The sequence below is a fragment of the Phytophthora sojae genome (assembly GCF_000149755.1).
Source record: "Phytophthora sojae unplaced genomic scaffold PHYSOscaffold_4, whole genome shotgun sequence".
Classification (NCBI taxonomy): domain Eukaryota; phylum Oomycota; class Peronosporomycetes; order Peronosporales; family Peronosporaceae; genus Phytophthora; species Phytophthora sojae.
In genome coordinates, this window is record NW_009258118.1 from 5,231,286 (window position 1) to 5,255,411 (window position 24,126).

The 24,126-nt window shown below is 52.2% G+C and overlaps 6 protein-coding genes across 6 annotated transcripts; all 6 read right to left on the bottom strand.

Annotated features, from left to right (window-relative positions):
* Window positions 1–237: 237 nt before the first annotated feature.
* On the bottom strand, window positions 238–5,448 carry PHYSODRAFT_501645 (hypothetical protein; the record flags this gene model as incomplete). The annotated part of the gene is made up of 2 exons (XM_009529016.1): window positions 238–5,225; window positions 5,361–5,448. The coding sequence occupies 2 exons, from the start codon at window positions 5,446–5,448 to the stop codon at window positions 238–240; spliced, it is 5,076 nt and encodes a 1,691-aa protein (XP_009527311.1).
* A 4,419-nt stretch (window positions 5,449–9,867) lies between these two features.
* Window positions 9,868–11,076, bottom strand: PHYSODRAFT_409988 (hypothetical protein; the record flags this gene model as incomplete). Its single annotated transcript, XM_009529017.1, has 2 exons — window positions 9,868–10,721; window positions 10,860–11,076. Coding segments are annotated over 2 exons (1,071 nt in total), but the record flags the coding sequence as incomplete, so codon positions are not given.
* A 1,241-nt stretch (window positions 11,077–12,317) lies between these two features.
* On the bottom strand, window positions 12,318–12,509 carry PHYSODRAFT_501987 (hypothetical protein; the record flags this gene model as incomplete). Its single annotated transcript, XM_009529018.1, has 1 exon — window positions 12,318–12,509. A coding segment is annotated over one exon (192 nt), but the record flags the coding sequence as incomplete, so codon positions are not given.
* A 5,236-nt stretch (window positions 12,510–17,745) lies between these two features.
* Window positions 17,746–19,174, bottom strand: PHYSODRAFT_503148 (hypothetical protein; the record flags this gene model as incomplete). Its single annotated transcript, XM_009529019.1, has 2 exons — window positions 17,746–18,203; window positions 19,024–19,174. 2 exons carry the CDS (start codon window positions 19,172–19,174, stop codon window positions 17,746–17,748), a joined length of 609 nt encoding a protein of 202 aa, XP_009527314.1.
* A 1,626-nt stretch (window positions 19,175–20,800) lies between these two features.
* On the bottom strand, window positions 20,801–21,445 carry PHYSODRAFT_300999 (hypothetical protein; the record flags this gene model as incomplete). Its single annotated transcript, XM_009529020.1, has 1 exon — window positions 20,801–21,445. One exon carries the CDS (start codon window positions 21,443–21,445, stop codon window positions 20,801–20,803), a length of 645 nt encoding a protein of 214 aa, XP_009527315.1.
* Window positions 21,446–22,596: 1,151 nt separating this feature from the next.
* PHYSODRAFT_500774 (hypothetical protein) lies at window positions 22,597–23,894 on the bottom strand (the record flags this gene model as incomplete). The annotated part of the gene is made up of 5 exons (XM_009529021.1): window positions 22,597–22,975; window positions 23,066–23,396; window positions 23,466–23,673; window positions 23,715–23,761; window positions 23,813–23,894. The coding sequence occupies 5 exons, from the start codon at window positions 23,892–23,894 to the stop codon at window positions 22,597–22,599; spliced, it is 1,047 nt and encodes a 348-aa protein (XP_009527316.1).
* Window positions 23,895–24,126: the final 232 nt, after the last annotated feature.

Below are 24,126 nucleotides of genomic sequence, written 5' to 3' on the forward strand. Positions count from 1 at the left end.
TGCTGATGAACCAAGTGCTTGTTGAAGTGAAGGTTTGGTCCGTTGTACCCAGTAGTCGTATAGTGCTGCTAATTTGGTCTGCACTTCTCAAAATGTTAGGGTAGTTTCGAAGACAGATTTAAATGATACGCGTGGCTGTGCACTCGTTTGCAGAACTATGTATGTACAGTACGTAGTATGCACTAAGCAGAATATATATTTCCTCCAGCTAGCGGAGTTTTCGAGGGATGTTTGGAATCAACTTTTGGGGTTAATCATGGAGGCGATCATGGAGCCGCGCTTGAACGACTTGCCTCGGGGCATGACCTTCATGTTGTGCTTGGGGTCCGAGGCTTCCTCGAGCTTCTTGAGCTCGTCGTACAGCAGCTGCAGCAGACCGGGGTGGAACATGCCCGCCTTGCTCAGTAGTCCGCGCTCACCCAGCCACGCCTCCAGGTCTGCGCGGTTCTTCTTGCTGTAGCAGATGGACGTGGCGCTGTTGGGGTCAAAGTCGGCTCTGCACGCACGTCCTGGCTTCGGTTCCCCCTTCGGAATCAGTCGGGACATCTCGCTGTTGCGGGCGAACACGTCGTCCCAGAAGATGTACCAGAGCTTGTGGGCCGGACTCGTCATGATGAACCGCTGGCGCAGATACAGCGCGTCCAGAGCCTTCTCATGCGTCCTTGGGAGCTTACGGAGCTGCTGGTTCGTCTCGCGAGTCATCAGGTACTGCTCCAGATCCTTGCGAGAAAGGTACTGGTTGTTGTACACGAAGTACCAGAAGTCGTCGCTGAGGATGTCGTTGGCCTCCGCGTGGATCTTGATGAGGCTGCGACGGTACTCTCGGTGCTCCGCCCTCATCTTGTTGATACCGGCCTCCCAGCTCGGTCGAGTCTGCTCGAAGATCTGCTTCAGGTGCTCGTTCTCCTCCATGTCGGGGTTCAGTCCGAAGTGGTCCGAGTCTCGAACAGCCTTGCGTCCGGTGATTTCGTAGCGCTTACCGGTTCTCGGAGCCTTGGCGTACCCTCGGCCGTCCTTGTAGGTCATCGTCAAGATGAATCCATCCGCCATGGGGCGCTTCGCCGCGCCTTTGATAACTGTGTCGCCAGACGTCTTCACCTTGAACACGCCGTACGTGTAGTGGCACGTGAACTCGACCACGGCCTTGTACCTGACCTTCATGGGCTTGAAGCCCTCGATGGGGGTCCACTCGTAGTAGTCCGTGACCACCGCCTTCTCAACGCGAGAGAAGGGGAACCGCACGGGGGTCTTCAGGTCGGCGAGCGCTCGAATCTTCTGTCGGACTTCGCGTTTGGCCACTATAGCTGGAGAAAAGTTGAGGAACAGGAGCTTGGCCAGGTTGCTGTGGAGTTTGCTGTCCCTGGGGGCGCTCTCGTCGATCTCGTCCCAAATTATGGCCTCGTCGTTGGTGTTGTCGTACACGATGACGCAGTGGAAGGGGTACGGCACCACGTACATCTTTCCGAAGCAGGACATGGAGTCGAGGTGGCCGTCGCGCACGCCAATCTCTTCGTTCCAGTACACATCAACCCCCTCCAGCGCTGTCCTCACTACCTGGCGTAGGCGGGTGGTATATCGCTGCTGCTTACCGCGCCAGTGCGAGCTTACTCGACGGATGCCGGCGGAGATCACAGCTTGATCTTGAGCGATGAGTCTAGCAGCTGCCGGTGATTCCTTCACGTGGGTTTCAGAGCCTTCATGGTCGGGATGAACAGGAGTCAGATCATACAGAACTGCTCGCCAGAACGCCTGCCACACTCGGTGCTTAGCCTCTTTGTTCAGGTCCCAGAATGGAATAATATGCACAGCGCGCGCGTCGTCGATCATGCGGGTCGTATCGCTGAACGAGAGCCATCCCAGCCAGTTCTTGATCAAGGTTCTAGTGTTAGCCACTCCGAGCAGCGTCACCGTCAGCATGATCCACAAGTTGAGGAAATGCACGATAAGAACAAAGCCCAGGAAGCCTTGGATGTAGTTAGAGTGGATGTCGTTCCTCTGCGCCCAAGCTCCGAGTGTACCTCCAACTGCCGTTACTAGCGCAGTGAACTTGGCACTCGACTCCATCAGGTCGTTCACAGGGTCGATAAACGGGCGGCTGCAGCTGGTAAGGAGCACAACCAGGAAGTAGACGCCGCAGACGATAATGCCTCCAGTCGATATGTTGCGCGAAGATCCAACGACCACTGCAGCGAGTACGGCTTTCGCAACTAGCTGCATGACCTTGTACGTGCTCCAACGCTGCTCAAAGCCATTATACAGCGAGCGGTAGGGGCAACGCAGCTGGCTCGGGTCACTGGCCACGAGGCGTGCGTACACCTTGTCATCAAACGGCACCTCTTCTCCGTCCAAGTCATACGTCACCTTGGCGTTTTCTAACGAGCCTCGAGGCCGATTAGCACGAATCGAAGACACCAGCACGAACGGCAACGGGATCGAGAAGGTGAAAAGCAACAAGATTGCCTCGGTGACGATGAGCCCCCAGTACGGCTTGTTGGTGAAGTGCGACGCTACGGTACCTTCAATATTTTCTGTCTCGTCGCCCTTGTGGGCATTGATATCCAGCACCGAGAAGCAGAACTGCGTCAGCGGGAGATAGGCCGTCAAGCTGGCAGTGATCATGAGAGATGAAACCATGACCATGCGCTTGTTCGTGGCTGCCAGCGATGCCCAAGTGATGGACTCGTGTCCGTGGCGGACGTTATCAGCCCCGCGCGGCATGTAGCGGATGACCCGGTACAGCCACAGGAGGAAAAAAAAATGAATCACGATGACAACGCCGATAGAAATGAAGACGCCCGCGTTGCTGAACTTTGAGATCCACTGCACGAATGCCGATACGTCGATAGCGATGATGGTGTACGCTGCGCGCAGACCTCGAACCAGTTGCATGATGTACTCAGGCAAGTGTTGATGCTGGAAGTACTCCAGCGTTGGCTTGAACATACCCGACAAGAAGAGCCCAGCCGTCTGGAAGAAATCACGACCGATCTCGAATCGCAGTAGAGGAATGTTCACAAGCGCCAAGCATCCGCCCACAAGAGCTGCACGACCCTCGCGCATGGCTTGCAGCGTGGCTGCCAGCCGCTGGCGACTGATCAACAAGGAGCCTTGTAGTCCTGCCATAGCTTGCGTTAGTGCTACATGTGCAATCTGCTCGTCGAACAGGCTGTTGTCCACGTCAACCTTCTCAACTCCTTCTCGGTCGACACCTGCCATGGTTAGCAGCGTCCCCTTCCGCTCTGCAGCCTGGACGATGTCGTACGGCTCCAGGACAGCGGTCTTCTCTCCAGCCTCGTCACTTATTCCATCACTGACAGCCGTGTGGATGATCGACCACAAAGCCAGCAACTCAGGTACAGCAGTCCACGCCAGTCTTCCAGTGCAGCACGCCGCGACAGCAACTCGTAGCTCGGCAAGGTCTTCCTCGGATGCTCTCAGACTTTGCTCCGCGTTCTCGTTTGCACAGGTCATGAGCACTCCAGCACTCTCGAGCTCCTTCACAAACTCCATACTGAACACTTCGCCGTCGTCCATCATGCGCTCAATCGCGGTGTAGCATTCAAGTGAAATACCAGCAGCCCCTTGACTTGGGAGCACAGCGAGCAGCGCAGCTCCTGCTCTCTTGATCGCGTTCTGAATCTCCTCGGGGTAATGCTCGTCGACGTGGTCGATTTCATTCGTGACGGGCGGCTCGGAGTGGTGCTCTACAACCGTCTCGCTCTCGTTTCCGTTGTCATTGTCATTGGCGACCGAGGGCTCGTTATCGGGCGCTTCACCTTCGTCTTGATCATCACCACCCACGTCGAGCGTAAGCTCTACCATCTCTTCAATTGCGGCTGCTTCCTTGGCCAGTTCCCCGTGCAGACCGTCCTCCAGCTCCTCCTTCTGCGACTCCGATGCATGGTGCGTAGTTGCTTCGTGCGGGCTCTCGTGGATCCTAACATCCGAATCGGCAGCCCCGTCGTCATCGACCTCATTACCGCTATCGTTGCTGCCGCTGTCGTCCACAGTGATCTCAGCGTGTGGGATGTAAGGATCCTCAACGGCATTCGCAGCTGGCGCTGGAGCTTCGTGGCGTACCGTTGAGATCAACCGGTCAAATAGACTGGTCGATGCAGGCTCGGGGGCGTTTGAGCTGTTTCCGCCCACGATTCCAGCTGTGCTGCCGGTGATGGACGCTCTGTTGCCTGCTTCACGACTCTCAGTGCCTGAACCAGAACCGGAGTCAGGCTGGTCTGTGCGCATAGCAGACAATAAACGCCCAAATAGCCGGGACGAACTGGGTGGGGGGCTCGCTGCAGCCTTTGGTTGTTCAGGTGGCGGGCTAGAGACCGGTTTGACATCTTCCTCTTCTTGCGGTGGTACAGTGACACTTGCAGCATCAGCTCCACTGTTGGTCTCAGAGTTACTGGAGGTTTCCCGTGTGGCAGCCACCTCAGCCACCTCCGCAGTGCTAGATTTGCTTTCAGAGTGAGCCCCAGAGCCACCTTGTCCAAGATCCTCTTCGGCGGAAGACTCCTTTTCACTCTCCGCAGTCTCGGCTGTTGGTGCATCAACTTCGCTACTGGCAGTCTCGCTGGGTGCCGGTCCCATGCTATCCGTCTCCTTCTCCGTCTCTGGACTGGTGGGCTCGCCAGTCTTCTCATCCATGGGCTCACTCGTGGTTGGTGCTTCAGTTTCGACGTGGGTGGCAGCAGCAGCAGTGACAGCCTCAGTCACTGACGCGTCTGACCGCTCCTTCCCGTCGTCCTTCACAGCTTGGGGCGACTTCGCGCTGCTTGAAAAGAGGCCTCTGGTAAAGCTCGGCCGCTTGGTCTTCGAAGCTTCAGGCGTCGTCTCGTTGCGCATCGCCGACATGAGCCGTCCAAAGAAATCCGGCGACCGCGGAGACGTCGCAGCAGGCTTGCTCGCTACGGGCTCAGGAGGCGGCATCACGATGACACGAGGTGGTGGCGAAGCTGGGTCGCCATGGTCCGAGCCATTGACATCCTGTTCCTTCTCCTCCTCGTCCTCCTGCTTCGCCTCAGTTTCGCTCTCCGCCTTCACCGCCGCCTCAACCCTCTCCTCCTCCTCCTCCTCTTCTTTTTCCCCGGCGACAACGACAGCAGCAGCATCTTCCGTCACTTCAGCGTCATCTTCACCGTTAGCGGCGTCGTCGACCTCTCCAAGCTTATCACTCTCAGCCTCAGCACTTGGTGGGGGTACACCTTCTCCGCTGTCAGCAGCTTCGGCGCTTGCTTCTTCTTCCTCCTCCTCCTCCTCCTCTGCAACTGCAGCAACTTGGTCCGTCGCCAGAGCGTCTTCAGCCCCAGCAGCAGCGATATCCGCGGCAGCAACTGCTTCAGTCGCAGCCCCGACACTCTCGTCGTCGTGCTTGAGCTCCTGCACGGCCTGCAGCACGCGGTCGAAGAAGCTGGATGAGCCTCGGCGCTGGCCGGGCGGCGCCATCGTCGTCGCTGCTCACTGCGTCTTGCCGTCGAAAGTCGAAATGGCCCCAAGCCGCCGCGTGGGTTTCGCTTTCGCTTCGGTCGAGGGGTCCATTCATTGCCGCCAACGTCCGTTACGGGGGTCCCATGCAACGCGCAACACCTCCCGCGGGTTTCGAGCTCGCTGCGGTGACTGAGCCGGGGTGAGGGCACACTGCGCGGGTGCCACGCTCGCAGGCCGAGTCGCAGCAGGAGAACATCGGAGTCCCATGCCCACTTGACGGAGTAGTATTATAGTAGTAGTAGTAGTAGTAAATATAGCATAATATAGTTTCTATTATACTATCAGAGATTGATAGTAGATATTAACAGTAGTAGAATTATTTAAATATTATCGGTAAAATAATATTAGTCTACTATAGTAATAGTAGAATTTTCCTCGGCTAATTATATTCTATTATAGTAGATAGTAGTTGTGTTTTCGGCTAATAATAGTGTGTTTAGACGCTGGATTCGCCGCCTCCGACAAACTTGCCGCCATCATTGACACCGGAAACCCAGCCAGCCTCGCCACCAGCTGTCCCCTCGTCCACGCTGCCGCCGATGGCAGCACCAAGATCGGTGTCCTCAGCCACTCCGGACGCATTTGGAGTCCTCCTCGAGATTCGTCACCACCGTCAGGACCGCGGCCGTCATGACGTGTGGGAACTTTCTCATCAACTTGATGTGCCCTACGTGGTCTTGGATAGTGGTGAAGCAGCGGCTTTCAGTCACGTTTGCCTGCTGTGTGCTCAAAAGCTCGCTTGCCACCCACACGCAAGCCCCAACGCGTGGGAAGGTGCCTTGCACCGCTGGCAGCACACATCCAACGTGAGGGCGCACATGGTGCCGCATCATGGCGATTGTCCACAAGATAGACATCGAAGAAGTTGGAGTCCTCTATTCGCCATCTTGATGAAGCTATCACTCTTCTGAAGAGCGTGCTGTTGGAGGACAACAATAAAACGATGTGTCGCATGCAGCTCCAGAACAAAAGCATCAACGAGGACGCCTGGTGGCCGACATGGAGGATACCTTGGTGGTCGACATGGAAGACATCTTGTGGTCGACAGTAGTAATCTAAATTACTATAGTAATATTATTCTAGTATTCGGGATTGCTAGATTGGATAAATCAGAATAGTATAATTGAATTGGCCCTGTCATTTCTTCTATAGTAATGTAGGAAGCAAATCGCATTACTGTCAATCCCTGACCATATACTATCATATAATATAATGTGAAAATCGATTACTTTCAATTATAATCGGAGAATAAATCGTTCATCGGTCTCGTAATTATGTGCAGCCTAGCAATTTCGATCAACATGCCTGTACCTTGGCCCGAGACTCGCCAAGTGCAGCGGCAACACCGCGTCGCCTGGATATCTCAGTTACATGTATTACATGTATAGCGTGCGGCTTTTCCTGCTTAGTTTTGATGTTAGTGTTGTAGCCTTGACTACCTAGCCAAGAGCGACTGCAGCGATTGTTGTCTGGCGGCTGATTTAGCCTACAAGGAGCGAATGCCGGTTGCACATCGGGCATTCCGTCTGAATAGCAAGCAAATCGGCCGGCTCTGGCTTAATCGGCCGATTAGCAAATGTAAATCCGACTCATATGCTCTGACTCTGTAAGTCGTCCTAGGTAATAATCTTGAGTATAAATCGAGGTACCCAATCTAATTAAGATGTCGGATTTATCAAATCGGGGATCGGCGGTCTTATTAAGCCACTAAATCGGCGGAATAACAATCCATTAAGACATTCTAATCGCTTTTCGCAATAATGCAATAGTTGTGTATAATTGTGCCTTTTAGAGAGGCAAAACAGTGGCTTAACCTAATAGTTATGCAAGCCCACTCAACACGAAAGGTGTACTAATGAAAAAGTAGTTCGAGGCGCTATTACAGTAGAAGGGCCAAAATAGCATGGTTACTAAGTGCAGTGCTTCAGATAATACTTTGATGTAAGACACCGTGACGCACCTCTTTCGTACGAGCAGCAACGCCATTGAACTCGGATTTTTTTTGGCCGTTGAAAGCAGTTGTATATTAACTCGTTCAAGTCGCTCAGTCAGTCGTGGGCTCACACTTCCTGTCTTGTTGCCGTTAGAGAACAATTCTAACGATGAGCTGTAGATATCTCTCCACAGGACAATTTCTTTCCGCTCTAGTTTCAAACCTCCCAAAGCCTGCAACAACGTCGGTTTTCGCTCGGAATTAGGCAAAGCAAGTGACAGTCTCGCTCGACCGTCATGCAACCACTTTTCATTCGGTGTTCAAACGAGCTCGTCGATGCCACGGAGCTCTGCCTGGTGCAAGACGTGCATCTCACCACCCTCTTGGCACTGATATTTTCCACACATTTGTCTCTTATCCACTCCCGAGTTTTCTCCTACACGCGGTACTGCATAGCAGACGACTCGAAATGCGGTGGGTTCCCTCTATTCAGTAGCATCAAGGAGGACAGCGAGTGAGCTCGGGTGGGTGCTCGCCCGAAAAATGCGCCGCATCAACAATTTATGTTACTTCAGCTGATAGCACCGGCAACTTCAGCATGGTAAACTGCGTCCCGAACGACCAGGAGGAGACGGCGCCCATTTACGAGGATTTCGACACCCCGTATTTTCTGATTGGGGGCAATGCTGTCGTAAGTGCTAGCAGTTGAACCATATACTGTAGGTGTAAAGTTGGTCTTACTGGGAAAAATGTATTTGTGATCATGAATTCGAGCCTACTTCATCACTACCTGGAAACACCATCCTGCACTACCCGCGCTTGAAGCCAGTCCAGCATTGATCACTTTGCAACCGCCCCACGTCTCGCTAACTCAGTGTAGAGTAGATCCAGGAGCTCGTGGGTGATTAGCTTTTGCAGCTTGCGCTCTGTTACCCACGTCTCCATCTCAGCGCGCGGTAACACGTTGTAGCAGATCGATGTAGAGAACCGAGGATCAAGGTCCGATTCAAGTCTTTGTAAGGCGGCTACGTCGTCATTGCTCGTGAAGAGGTCACCCCAGAACACGTACTATAGCGTCACAGCAGGGTGGGAATACACGAAGTGTAGCCGATTGTACAGATCGTCGAGCGCCTCGCGATGCGTGATAGGGAATTCTCGAAGTCGAGGGTTGATTTCGAAAGTAGTCAGGTAGTGCTCCAGTTCGTCCCGTGGCAAATGATGATAATTGTAGACGTCGCGCCAAAATGAATTGGCAAGCACAGGATCTTCCTGCCACTGAAATATGTGCAATTCGAGACGGCGATCATTATCCAGTTTTCCGTCAATAACATTCAGCGATGGGGGCGCAGTCGTGTCATGTTGAAGTGTTAGCGAATCCAGCTCGAGTGTTGAGGTGGATGGAGCCCCTCCGGCGCAGCCGGGCTAACACGTGACTGTGCCACTTGCATCATGTCTCGGGCCAGTGAGTTGGCGACCGTGTCGTTCATTCTTGTGTATCGCTCGAACGCATCCGAGGTCCATCTGCCGAAGAGCTTGATGGCGAGACGGTCGACACCGGCGGTGAACATTGCTGTGACTCCGCCGCTTCTCATTGAGTGCGTACCGAAACGCGTCGGGTCGGCCCCAATGGCTTGTGCAGCCCGCTTGATCGCGTTGCTGAGCGTGGTCGCGGCGAGCACTTTGCTTGGTGGAGTTGAGCAGAGAGCTTCGTTGCTGCCGAAGCTGTTGGCAATCTGAACTAGCTCCCATGCGGCACAGCCACGGCGAGCCGGATCGGTGAAGCGTTCTTGTTGTCCCTGAGCCCGCTTGATCCGTTTTGCTACCCCGAAAATGTACTGACACAGCAGCAGTCATGTCGATGGAGTCGGTTTTGATGCCTTGCTTGGTGATAAACTTGACGTCCTTTGTGCGGATAATGTATGGCTTGACTCGGCTGCCGTCCGCGAGATATTCGGATCTTCTGAGCAGGAAGAAAAAGCCCACGACCGCAGCCCCCCAGAGCACGCGATCGTGGGATGCTCGGAAATTGCATCGTGATCGGAGCTCTCGCAGGATTGCGAGTGTGACGGGTTCCTTTTGGTGAGAAAGTGGAGACAGCCTCTGCATCCCGCGCACGGCGAACTTGTGTCCGGCGTGGAGACCGACGGAGTACCCTCGCTCGCGCATACAATACCAAGAGATGTGGCTAACCGCGGACAGCACAGTGATTGTGGATAGTGGCTTTCCTGCCGTTCTCGTAGCTGAGCACCAATAGTGAACGGCGAACAAGGCGAGTTGATGGGAGTGCTGTTGGATGTCTGCTTGTAACCACGGGTGGAGGTCGTGTTCCAAGCACCAAGTCGACCATTTTTTCCAGGTCGCCGCGTACTTTGGTCTTGAGCCAGGGGCCAACGCGTGAGACTGAAGGTGGACGAGAAGGTCATGTAGACCTTGCGTAGATTTGGTGGCACTGGTATCTGTTGCCATGCAGACGATAGGTTAGTCCACAGCTTGTCGTAAGGTGGTGTCCAGGCACGCGAGCCGGCATCTGTCATCGTGTTGGAGGATCCAGGGAGATGCCCGCACAGAATGCGAAAGCCGAAAACAGCCTCAGCGAGTCCGATTGCGCGGTTCAAATCTTGCGCAAGCGGGTTGTTACTTGCTAGTCGGTTTGTCCAGGATACTGCAGAAGTGTTGTCGGACCATGCCTTGATTAAAACAGTGTGCTGAGTTGCCCATGCAGGCCCGAAGGACCATGCAGCTAGTGCGACGCAAAGTTGCTCTCGAACGTTGATGTTGAAGCCACTGCAGCCACTTGCTCTTTGTATCAATCTCTGTTCTTCCGCATCAAATTGAACCTGGATGTACTGCCTCGTTGCTGGGTTGAGTACAGCGAGTCCGCTGTTGCTCGCGTCCATGTAGATGTGGACATCAACTGGCTGGGTTGAAGTATACATCGCAAGAGGTAATGCGCGGAGCTGGCCTTTGCTGAGTATCATTGCAAACCATCGTAAGTCGTCTCGGATCGCCTCGTCGACTGGAACTTTCCCGTACCGGGGGGCCCGGACGCATGCAGTGTGGATGCGTTGGTAGAACGGTTTAGCGGCGCGAAGACACGAACACACGTGCCGTAGGCTGCCCAATAGTTGCTGTAACTGGATCCGGGTAGTCTGCGTTTGTACTTGCAGCGACTGGACTTTCCCGAGGGCCTTCGCTATTTTGTCCCGTGGCATGGAGATCGTGCAGGCGTTGGTGTCAAACCCAAGCCCCAGCACCTGAAGCTGAGTTTCCCACGTCGAGAACTTTTCTTCGTTGATTGCTGCAGGACCCAGAATCGCGAGCATGGAAAGCCGCAGTGCCTCATTGGCTATCTGTAGTATGTTGTTGAGCTCCGGCTCAACGAGGACGTGATCGTTCACCCATTCATACGCGAAGAATGGCTCATGATCGTTGGTACTCGGGTCCATGGATGCTGGGCACTCTCGGCTTACTAACCACGTAATGGCACCACCGAACGCGCCGTAAAATGCAGGAGAGCTTGTCCAACCGAAGGGAGCGGACATGTCGATGATGAGGACTCCCCGTTCTGGTATGGTAGCTGCCATCCATCGAACGTGCTGGCTTGCCAGCATGAGGTGACGAAAGGCACCTTCGACGTCGCCTTTCATGATTTTGACTGGCACACCTTTGTAGACTGATCGGCACGAGATTATTCTCCGAGCAATAGCTGCGATATGCTTGTACTCGATGTCTGGTGACCGCTCGGTTCGTGTACCCCGCCGAAACGAAAGATCATGAATGAGCCGGATATCTTCTTCGGGATCGCAGTCTTTCTTCGTGACTGCACCAAGTGGACTTATCTAAATGTTCTTCCACAGCTGAAGCACTTTGATGTCCACTACCAGGTACTGCCCCGCATCTTGCCCTTTTCAAATTGCTTTGAGTACTCCGTTCAGATGGCGAGAGGCAGACCCGTGGTTTTTCATCGGATTCGTTTGCATGGGGTTTGCCGCCTTCCACGATGGCTGAATCCCTTCGCGCGCGATCTGTACCAAGCGATTCTTGTGCTTGTACCCGTCGAGCAAGCTGGCGAACCGGGATGGGTACATCGCTTTGTTCGGACGAGGATCACTACTGGATTGAGCGCGGACTACTTCCACAATATCTTGTAGACTCATGTGATGCTCCAGTGCCAAAGCGGAAACGACACGTTGCTTTTCCAGATTGAGTTGCCACTGTTGGTTGCTGTCCCGTAGAGGAAACTTCTTGGGGGGCGCAATACCAAGCCGGGTGCACATGACGTTCATAGCAGTGGCGTGACTGGACGACCGCGTAATTAGCTGTTTGATCAAGCATTCCCGGACGTGTGTCGAGCTGGGGGTTGGCCGCACTTGTTTGATCTCGGTGCAGGCTTGATCCGCGGCTTTCCTCTGGGGCGATGCTTGCTTTCGGCTGGAAGCACGCGACGACGGCCGATTGGTGGCAGGTTTGTCGACTACTGTATTTGTGCTGGCCTTTCTTGAGTTGTGCATTTGCAATGACTCGAACTGAGTCGCGTCCACCGAACTGGTGTGACCTGCTTGTTGCGGATCCGACAGCATGTTGGGCGGAGACTCGAATTGAGCCTCGTCGACCAATCTGGTGCGAGCTATCGCGTGCTGTCGAGGTGGCTTGTTATGCAGTGACTCGAACTGAGTCTCGCGCACCGAGCAGGTGCGACCTGCACGTCGCCAGTGTCTTGCGTGATCGTCTTGCGTTCCCGTGCTTCGCGCGTCGGCGACAACTGGTCGTTTCGAAGCGTATTGTGAAGACGTTTGTATTGATGAAGCTACCGTCTGATGGTCCAAAATAATCTGTCCAAGGTCACGAGGACCAGTGTGCCCTGGAACCCATCAGTTGTTTCTGTACTTGCTGTTCACACCGCCGAACCTGCGGCGAATGAAATGAAGTTGCGAAGCTGGTCGGAAATCGCCGCTGGGTAGAAATGAACTCTGCTCTGGAAGATGCACACACTGGGATCTTTTGACGGGCAGCCCCTCTTAGACAAGAACTTGAGGCAGACGTCCTTGCCATCCTGCTGTGGTAGTGAAGGATGTGTGTCATCGGGTGTTTTACGATAGCCACGCTTATTCACTAAGTACGAATCCTACTAATTCCGATTAGCTGCCGAGCGCAGCGAAGGCGGCTCCGCCCCCTCATACGATATTGCGGGGCCGCAGGACCCGCCCCGGCCTCTGTAATACTAACCTGACATTGAGAGTAGTGCAGCGAGCCGACGAGCCGATCGGAACAGGTCCAGTACTGCCGTAGCGAAGCGTAGGCAGCCTGATCTCATAGCGCAGCGAACATTGCGAGCGAAGCGCCAACTAGCAAAAAATTCACCGCCGCGTAGCGGCCGCGCTCGGCTACTTAACTGCAATCAGCCTTAAGGTTAATATATATCATGATTATTCTCTTGCTACTAACTCGTCAACTAACAGTCAGCAAACGTACAGCTAACAGTGAGTTAGTGTCTAGAAAATTTTACTAACAGCAAAACGCCCTACACTAATGATGGTCAAACAGGTCACACATCCGGACGCTAGGCCACGTGGCCAAACTTAGCAGGTCACACCCACAGATGTAGACGGTAAGATGCGCATGAGAATGAGAGCAAAATGCATATGCAGCTTCGAAGCGGACGAGGGCCCACTTCTCTTCAGCCTGAAGAATTCAGACATCATACAAGTTTTCTCAGCACACACGACACCTCCCTCAGCTGCTTTCTTACTCTGTCAGCGCGGTTTCCTACAGGACACGACGTGAGTTGCTGCTGTGGTACAGTATAAGTTGGCTAAGTGCTGCACTGCGGGCTGCCTATCATCTTGCACAGCGTGCTTGCTACTAGTAAAGTACCATGTTGCGCTGCAAGTCCTTGCCATGCTAAAATGTGGGCTTTCTACCAGTTTACACTGCAAGAGACCGCCTACCATGCACGGTGCACGGACAGTGGTTACTATGCTAAACGGTGAGCTGCTACCACGCGTGTGTGATGCTCGTCAGATCGCAATAACCTAGATAGAGGAGGTGGTGCTACTTACTATGTTGCACTACGAGCACCGTACAAAGTCACCAACTCGTGCTCACGGAACTCCGCTCACATTCAGCGCTTGAGCTCATGGACTCAGCGTTACGTAGCGTTATCTAGACCTAGCCTTCAGTCTTGCTCGACGTGCGTAACCTCGCTCGAGGTCGAAGTCGAGTAGTGCGCCGCCTGCTGTTCCTGGGATCACAGCGTTGCCGAAGGCCATGGGCATGCTGCACAGATTTGGCCGCACACTCGACTCGCCGTCTCGTTTCTCAAGGTGAGGTGCATTACAGTCATTTAGCCTTAATAACGACCTAGCAAATGCCCGATCCTCCAGCGCTTACAATTCAATCTGCCTACCTTGACAGATGACAGCATATGCACACTTGCTACGGTGTGCCAGTGAGAGTGAATGTACGGCGGTCCCAGCTTTGGCTTGGAGGGACGCGAGCACTATTGTCCACCGCGACGGTAAGCGGGGGAGATCCTCCGCCTTCGCGACTCAGCCGTCTCGGAGGCATGGCGACTGTATTTGTAGCGAAGTAGGCAGAGCTGTAAGTAGGTTTCGGAACACTATTATACCAGGGAAGCTAGCGCTTCCGAGCAAACCAAAGCTCTGAGGTTGATATCAAAGTAATCTGTGTCTGTGTTTCGGTGTAATAGCGAGGCAGCCAGCTCGTAGTGCGGCATGGTAGTACAAGTAGACTGTAGGGCTACACACCCTCCTATGAACAACTTCGTCGACACAGTCAGGAAGCGAAGCCAGTAATGAAATTTCGCCATCGTCTCCGGATTCTATTTCGTACTTTGTAGCATAGAAAATTTATACGCGCCTAGAAGTAGCTAACCTATCGCATCACAGCTCAGCACTCGAGCTCGACACTTCAACATGACTCGGTCCCCATCGCTTAATGTAGTTCACGAAAAGGTATTTCTCACGAATATGCGGCACCGCGGGGTCAGAGAAGAGCAAAGACTTATGAGAGCAGCCTACCATCACCACTGATGACCCTGAAACCTGCTATAGTGCTTTGGGTTCAGAGGCCGACGATGCCGAGATGGATCATGAGACAGTAGACTATCATCCAGATCACTCTTTTGACTACGATAGCGCGGGATAATGGTGCGGAAGTCGCTATCTGTCAGGAGCAGAATTTATATACTATCCATTGCGAATATACATGTGACCTCATTCGCTTAGGTCACGTGACCAAAGTAAGGATTTGACCCGTGACCAAAATGTAGGATTGACCTAAAAATCCGGTTACCTACACTGCAGGGTAGGACCGGGACACTTGCGACCATACCGACGAGTGCGCACTTAACGATCAAGTTATGCACAGGATACAAGTAAGGTAAGGTGCCAGTTGCGTGCCTACAACCAGTTCCGTGCCTACTTGTTTTAGCCAATTAGCATCTTCTCCTTGTTAAACTCTCGTAGTCTATTGGTAGATTTTTCCAGCGTCACATGCAATTTCCAGTGATGAGCCTCCTAGGATTTGCATAGCATACAAAAATGCTATCAAAAGAGGCAGGAAACTGGCAGCTCACTCCAAATCAACAAGCTTTTCATAACAATAACAAGAAGTTCTGCAAAATTTACACGGACCAGCGTGAAGTACATAAATTCAGCCCAATCGCGCAGATTTAGCGGGTGCAATCAGATTTCAGAATGGACAATTCAATGAAAAGTTATGCCACAGCAAGTCCGCAAGTTCGAAGGACGGCACGAAACTGGCAGAAGACCTTAGTATCTGTCCTTGGCCCCGTGCTGGAGTTTGATGTATGGCGATCGATGATAAAATGGGTGGCGAGAAAACATTTGCACGTATGTATGCTCATCAAGCTGCACCGAGTCTCCATCTGTATCGTAAGCCTTTCTGAGATTATCAATTCCGCCGGGTCGGTATCCGGGTCGGCAGGATCTGCTTTCTTTATAAAGTCTGAACGGGATCGCGATAATCACGCCAGTAATACCCACCATAATGACGACAATTCACAGGTCGAAGACCTGTGCTTGGCCCCGGCAAAAAACTTGTAACTTTCCAGAATCGGGTACCAAACCGGGTCTCTCTTTCTTAATTGTAATGTTTAAGCTAATATCTGCCGGAATCGGGTACCCGTCGATAAATGATTAGATTTATGCACATTATTTACCAAAGGTTGATACTAATCGTTCATTCTTTACCAAAACTTGCGTTCAAACACTTACGGACGCTCCAGTACACTATGAGAGCGTCATGGCCTCGCTGAAGGCGTATCAATTTGCGCCATAATCGACCAAGCTTAGCTGAAGATGACCTATATGACTTTTCTAGCTGCAGGCTGCATTTTTTACATGTCAATTTGCTCAATACTCAATCACTTAGCCGAAGATGCCCAACCTCGTGCCTTTCGCCAAACCAACCAGCTCAACTCGACAGTGACACGAGCATCGTTCGTTTGAATTAGGCTTTCTTTACCTGCGTTGAAGCGCCCACTTCCAAGGACTTGGCACATTAACGTGTTTCTCATTCCGCAATTTACCCTCAAGTTAAAAGGTCAAGATCAGCGCACCATGCATCTCTTCTACGTTCCGCTAGCTCTCTCGTCTGATCGTTAGCACACAACATAGTACTAAATGAACACAGTATACCTTACCTGCAAACGGAATGAAATAGCTCGTTGCTGGCGTCAACGCAGCCATTGGACGCTGACCAGGGTGTTATGCCCCACGTTAGAATCACCTAGAGAGTGCGGCTGGTAGTGCTCTTTTAAAATCCTTAAAAAGATTAAAAACAACACAACTTTGGGCTTTACTCAATTGTTATCCGTTATCATCGTCCATGAAACTATTTGCCGACCTGTGTACCCTCCCGGAGCAACGCTCCGGGTTGCCTATACTGATCGGGTTCGGACCTTCACCGGTAAAAGAGAATCCCTGGGCGTGATTAGAAGCAGCAGCGGAGTAAATGGAGTTTGCGCAAAGTCGAACAAAGGGTAGGTAAACGAACGGAAAGGCTGCAACAAATAACCCCAAGATCTTAATGTCGCGCCGCGTATACCTGTCCAGCTCATTCGATGTCAACAACTCGGGCTGCAGGACTTAAATAGTCGCTTCGGAGCAGTATACAACGTAGGCAACCGCAGCAGCCTCGGGTTATCTTATCCACTCGAGATATCGTATGAAGACGCGCTCGTGTCACTCAAATTGAGGAATTACCATGATCCAGTAGAAAAATACCCCAGGCCGACCGAAAAACAAACTACTGTCACAGTATTTGCTAAGTTCGTGATGCGTATTTATCAAGACGTATCTACCTACTCTCTGCGAGACTGGATCCTTGCGCTGCGTCGTCTCTGTCGTCGATGGCGAGTCCGACGTCTCCCTCTTGTCGATTGGTAGACCCAGATGAAGTCGATCGATATGCGTTCGAACCGTAGCTTCAGGCGCATCGGAACGTGGCTTCCCGGTTCCCATGTAAGCTCCCGGTACCCAACCCATTGGATTAGATAATATACTCTTACGTTGATCCACCTTTTCGCGTATATTCGCTCTACCTCATATAGCTGCCCATCCACGCCTCTATGGGCCCTTCGATTGCTTGCGAAGAGGCCACCACCCCTACGTCGTTCTTCTCGGAGTCCACCCCCGACTGATGATTCTTCCTCTTCCTGCTCGTCGGTGTCTTCGTCGCTGACGTCATGAGCGGAAATACCGGGATTCAGTCGGAGACGGTAAAACGAGCCGTCCAGGCGGCGCTGGATGTTCCGGGCGTGGCGCTGTCGTGGGTTAAGGCGTGGCATTGAGCACAAAGCAGAATGGGGCTTGCCGAAGCACTGAAAATGTAGTTCGCAGTCTATTTCTATTCTAAGTGTTGCCTTAAAATAAATACAGTAGACTTCAGCCCGGAGGTCAGGTTGTGATTTGGCTAAATTTAACGTAGTTAAATTGCAAAATTCAGATTGCAGATCAACGTAGCATATTGCATCATTGCGGCTTAAATTATACAAAAAGGGTGTACCATGGAGTGGTACATTCGTAGAGTTCCTACTCCTTCTAGAGTTTAAGAGATTTTCACGAAATATTTTACTCGCGTGTTCTTAGGGCACAACACTAGAGATCTATCAGTTTAGATTTTTAATATACCTTACCCAAATATGACTCAGCAACACTTGCATATTTGGTTAGAATTGTCGGAAAGCACAATATCTATTAATTATGAAGTGTTGTTTGTCAAAAATACAGATCGATAAAGTATAAATTGGCTTTGCCCGACGAAGCTTATTCTTGTCCCTACAGCGCGTTTTTCACAATCTTTCGCTTGTGTTGTGGCCTCTTCCCCGGCTTCAACCCTCTTTTACCAATCCGTTCAGGAGTGGGTTCAAGTTGTGGAGGAAGAATTGTGTCGTCCCGCTGTAAGGTTGCTGTTGTCGGCCAAGGGAGAAATTTGAATGTGTACGTATCACGGAAGTGCTCGATCGACATACGCTTGGCGTCATACAAGTCTTCGATTCGTCGGCCATCCTTTGAAGCAGCGCAAATTGCGTGGACACAAGGGAACATTTGGTCTTGCCAATTGCCGCACGTGCACTCCAGCGCTGGCAAATCCACTACCCGGTCTGGGTGCACATATTCTGGTATGGCAACAGGGCCTTTGAACAAGACGCTGTACGCACCCTCGAGAAGGGGTGTAAACTCGCACATATCAGCTGCAGCTTGGCGGTCTGTACGTCGCTCTAACAACTTGGGGACTAAATCCGAGAGTGCGCCAGATTTTTTCCACGTTACAATCAATTGTCGCCTTTTGGACATCAGTTGACTCAGCTTCAAGAAGTACAAGTGGAATTCGTCCAAGGGTTTGGCGGTCCGAAGCTCTTTACCCATCCAGTTGTTCGCTTGCTCTGACAAATTTGAGGTTATTTCGTCGAAAGTCGGGAGATTAAACTTTTCTTGGAAACTGTACTTCACCCAGTGAGCACGTTCGATTCCGTCCAGAAAATTCGCAGCGGCAGGGTTGTTCACGGCGAGTTCACTTCGATACAGCTTATAGTCATTTTCACAGTCGCTGCGTGCCATTCGGCATACCCACGCACGGTCTTCCTGGGACAATCTGGAACATTTCCTGTTAATGTTGTCTATGATATGCCGCAGGCAGTATCGTATGGCCAGCGTTTGGGAAAATTGTCGCGACAGCTGGAAGCAGACCTTTTTGTCTATCCGACAATATCGTGAACTTTTCCCAGTCAACTGCCTCCTTGAATGCTCCCAGGAACCAAATCCAATTGGCCTTGTCCTCTTGTGAAACCAGCGCGAGTCCAACTGGAACGATGTGGTTGTTGTAGTCTTTCACGGTAGCTCCCAGATAAATGCCCTGTTCGTGCATTTCCTTTTTAAGGTGGACCCCGTCAAAGCCGACCATCTTTTTGCAGTTCTGGGCAATGTGAATACCAGCGTTAGGGATGAAGCACGCTCGACCAAACGACGATCCGTCCGCGGCAGTTTCCACTCTCCAAACCGATCCGGGGTTCTTGTGCGCCATCAACTCGAAGTACGCCCGCAGTTTTTGGTAACTTTCTACCAAGTCGCCGTGAATTTTGTCGTCAATTTTCTGCTTCATTCTGGACACCGATGTAGCGCTTACGTCCGCTCCTTTCGATTTCAGAAAATTCCTGATAGCGGCGCCTGACATAGAAGCCGTGGATCCATCGTGGGCGAGAAGCATCTCGGTCTCGACAATCGCTGTCAGCTTGCTTATCTGCTGCGTGGTATTCCGCATGGGCTTGGACGGCAACGGGATGGACCCTTCAACACAAGGGGCCTTGACAATACCAACGAACTTGAGGTGATTGTGCGCAAAATTTGCCTGGGTTATCTTCCACTTCCCCGGTTTCCCGTGAACATTCACGAAAAACGGACACGTGAGTTGGGCAGCTGGTGTAGTCCGGTCGAAATATTGCGTTCCATTGAGCGTCTTGCACGCAAATTTCGCATTACCGGAGTTGTCGGCCTTCACACTGGTCTGCTTCACAAAAATCTGGAAGCCGCACCTCACAGCCAAATCTTTGCACTTGCTGTGGACTGCTTTTTGTAAAGAAAAGACTGAATTGGCAATATTCTCTCGGAGCTGGTAGGCCAAGCCATACGTTGAGCTTGTCGGGTTCGTCGACTCGACTGCAACATCGTCCCTGAGTAGTCCCAACTCCTTGGCAGCTTCGAGATCAGGTACGTCGAGTGAAAAGCGAGCAGAGCCGTAGTTTGGGGGGCTTCTTGCTCTTGACTTGGACATTTGCACAATGCAGCAGAATATAGCTGTGAATCACCCTTTAGAGAATTATTCATTATTCAAGACTACTTGGTTTTTATTTAGCACTAGCCTTCGAAATCTTACCTCCCACGTATCTATTTCAGGTGTCCCGCAAATAAACCGAGAGCTCGAATTTAGCCCATAAATGGTTGATAGGTTCGCAAGTGGCGTGCCAGGCGTACTTAGGATTTTTTTACTGTATGAAGAAAATGGCTGTCGGGCTGGGGGACGATCCAATACTTTTCTACTGGATCGTGGTAATTCCTCCACTCAAATTCGACGATATCGTACTGTGGGTGGATTTTATCCGCCACCTGGTCACTGTTTCTGCGTCGGATCTCTCATTGGGTCGGAGAAACCAACCCAGCAAATATTAGCGCAGTCAACCGCTATGACGACCTCCCTCGGCTTACTTGCTATACAAAAACGGATGGAAAACATACATAGGTTAGGTGAGATGCAATCCGATACTATTCGCGGGGTTTATGTGCGATTAAGAAACAGGATAGAAATAGATGGAGCCATGTGAAGTGCGTCCCTGAGTGTACTGCAGACCCCGCATAAAGAAAACTAACTCCGAGTGTGCGGCAATGGGTCCGTTCGCTGGAATGCTCACTACCGTTTCTAAGCACCATGTACTCGTTTCTATTTATAGTAGCGAAAGGCATCCGATTTTAGCGGAGTAGCGGAGGTGTATCGAAAATGCTAGGGATGTCCCACCGATCTACAGGCGGTCACAAACGGTCCGCTCGGTGCGTCCCGCACACCTGTCCCGGATCCCCCATCATTGCGGTAAACGGCGCGTGCTGGTGTCGGCGGAACAAGCTTTCTTTTGCGTCGCTACCGACTTAGCTACCGCGCCCTCGAGTAGCACAAGCACCGGTGGGGTACGGTGTAGATCATGCGCTGCGTCTCGAGCGACGCGGTGCTCACGGGCATCCGGTCAAGCAACTGTCGGTGCAGCCAGTGCCTGTGTCCTGTGAAAGTTCCTACACTACCAAGGTGAAGAAAGCCAATGCATCGAGGTGTCGTGTCCAAGCCCATCTATTGAGATAAGGTACTGAAGAATGAATCTATCGAGGAGCTTATTGGCTTCGATGCTCGTGTACACGACGGATTGACACTCGTATCTCCGCATCTCTTTCGCTTCTTTTGACAGCTTGCACACGATGTCGCACGAGATCTCTTCCTTCCGACGGGTGTAGTCAACTGGACCGCGGCTTCCACAGTGCTCGGAGCACGCATACGACGATCTTTCAGTCTGCACCGTAGGGCATTTGCACTCAGCTGGGAATCAGGATGCTCCTTGAGGAAAACATTGTGCAGGTACTCCCATTTACCTGACACTTGAGGTATAGAGTTTGCTAGCGTTCTGAAGCGCTCAATATCATCTTCTGTCAGCATCGTAGGCGGTTGCTCCATTGCGAAGGCAGGGTGGCTGGCGGCTGATGGTGTCGCGTTGTTTTCACCAACACTTCTGCTTAACACGCCTAGACTTGCACCTGACGCTGGCTCACGTGTACTGCTGCCGCCTGTGAGGGAACTTTCGAGGCTGGTTTCACTGGATGCAGGCCTAGCTTCGTGATCAGGGACAGCGGCACAGCTGACCTGCTCTGTATTGAAGTTGTCAGTGCTGGAAGCGTCGTCGTCGCTGCTGGCGGCAGCATCTATTAGCACGTCTGGATCCATGCTCACGCTGAGTGCCGTGTTGGTTGCATCGTTAGCAGCGGCATATTGCTGTTTCTTGAGCTGCTCGATCGTGCAGGCGAAGCTTAATTTTGAGGCTGGCTCCTCGATTCTCGGCTCGCTTCATCGCTCCCCACCTAAGCGTCAGGTTTGATTCGCTTTTCGGCCAGATGCCGTCGCACACGCAGCTTGCGAAGCTGTAAATAGGGATGAATAGCTTCTTGCCGGTGAAAAGTTTTGAGGAGCGGAGTAACTTGAAGAGCTGGATCTGGATAGCTTGCTTGTTGGTATTGGTCTCGGGGATTTCGGGTCGAGTGTGATCAAACGCGAAGAGCTTTCGCTGGCTTGGTTTTTGCAGGTGATTCAGAGTTGGGCGAAGAGGTTCTGCTGCTGCTGTCTGGTAGACCGCTCGTTTTGACAGCACTATCGACGACGGGCTTGGCTTTTACTGCACCGTTGCTCTTCTCGTCGGCAATGACCTTCAATTTTGCAACGATGGTTGCGTAGCTGCGTTACCGAAGTTTGAAACTGCTGTTGGAGTTTGCATCCACGGCAATGTTAAACATGATGGTGGACACTAGCGGACACTGCGACCAGGTTTGCTCCTCGCGTGCTTGCTCCTTTCGCACCTGGCGCAGCAGCTCGTACTCCTTCAGCGAAAACCCCACCGACGACTCAAGAGTCTTGTGGCTCCAAATGCAGCAAGGACATGAAGTGAGAGCGCGAGAGGCGGCGGTTCTTCATACTGTTCGAGTTCAGGAGAAGTAACTCGCGAACGTTTGCCCAATGTCGCCGTGGTCGGGCAAGAGCAGCTTCGACATTATCAGGCACAACGCGCGCGCTGTCAAACCTTCTGAGCCACTCTGAAAATTCAAAATCCAATGACGATCCTGACCGGTACTGCGGGTGCGGCATCTGGCCCGAGAGAATGTGACTGACGAATGCGAGCTGAGGTGTATCCTGGACGGTGCCACGACTCAAAATTGCTGCTTGTGCCAGAGACACAAAATCGAAGTCCCCAAAGGCAGCATTCCTACCAAACTTGGCGCCTATCCGGAGGTTGTGCTGCACGATAAAAACATCCAGAATTCGCAGACCAACTTCAACAGAGAGAGCGCGGTTCAGAAGCTTTTTTAGCCCGGAGTGAAAACCTTCTAGCTGACTCGTAGCGACGACTCGTGTCGTAGTGTGGGCTTCTGCGTAGTCGTTATTCTCCACAAACAAATCTCCGTTCTTGATCTGCGCGGCGTTGCTGTCAATACAGCCCTGCCACGTCGCCTCCGAGCATGAGAGATCACTAGGCGCACGAGGCTCGCAACACGACGAAATTCTTTTTCCATTTCCTCAGGTGGACGAAGCCGTCGCTCCACCGTGTACATGGCGCTCATCAGCTCCTTCGAAATCCACTTCTTCTTCGCTGCGCTGGCTAGCTTCTCCTTGACTCGCATCATGACATGGAACGGATCCTGCTTCACATCTACTCTTCCGCCAAACGTGTGCTGCACCATCCCACGCACTCCATTGGCGTTGTCACTTACTAGGTAGATAGCTTCATCATCCTCTGGTTTCAGGGTTGGCTTGACAGCGTCAAGTAGCGCAGCAGTTTCCTCATTGTTCTCCGACCTTGTAAGTCGACGTCCCACAATCTGGCCAACTTCGTTTTGGATCAAAAGAAGTAACTTAGCGTCCGAGATGCTTGTACGCTGCCCCAGCCCGTCCCAAACCTTCAACTTCTTACAGAACTTCGCAGAATGGTCCACGCGAAGCACCTTTCTTACCGACATTTTCTGCATCAAAAGCTCACAGAGCGGTCCATACATGGCTGTAGTCTCCATCCACGCCGCAGTGAGAACCTTGGTGTCTACGACAGCTTTTGAAGCGCAGTACTCCGCCACAGTAGGTGGTGTTGGCGCCACGTAGTCCGGATTAGACAGTCGTAGACGGCGAACGCGATCTGCGAATAGTGTGTACAGTTTGTAGTAGCGGGCTTGGCGTCGACGACGGATGTTGGCGACGGTGCTACTCAGGTGGTTGGGGGACATCATCCCGTCGTGAATCATGTCTAGGAGCGGCTTGGAATAGCCGGACTTGGAGCCTAATATATACGAGAAGTGCACCATGGCTTCGACATTAGAATGGAGATATTCAGGCGAAATCGTAGAGAAGCATGTTCGCGCGCTGCCAGCGCACTGATACTTGATGTACAGCAAGACCTGTTTTCCCTCGATGTCCTCAACAGCACGCTGCCCGGTGTACAGCGACATCCCGACACCACGCACGCAGGTTTCTGGCCACGGCACGTAGCCTCGGGGACCCAAACTACGACAGGATGGTCGAATAAGCCTGCGAGAGGTGACAGTTCGTCCCAACGGTTGCTGAGCTCCGGGTACGCCACGCGAGGGGGGAACGCTCTCTTCGCGAGGCCCTCTTGGATCAGCCGCTTCCTCTCCATCTCAAAACTGTGACTGTGGTCCACTGGCTAATCCCTCATTATTCAGATAAATGCATTGCTATCGAGCTCGGAGGTTTTATCGGAGATATCGGATTTTATCGGTGATGTCACCAATAAGTCGTAGCGGATTCCAACCTTTTTAGTAGCGGAAATAAGCTTAATCCCCCTCGCTCCGTCCATCCGGGACTCGAGTACAACGACGCAGTTTCGAGAGATCGATAACATCGATGAC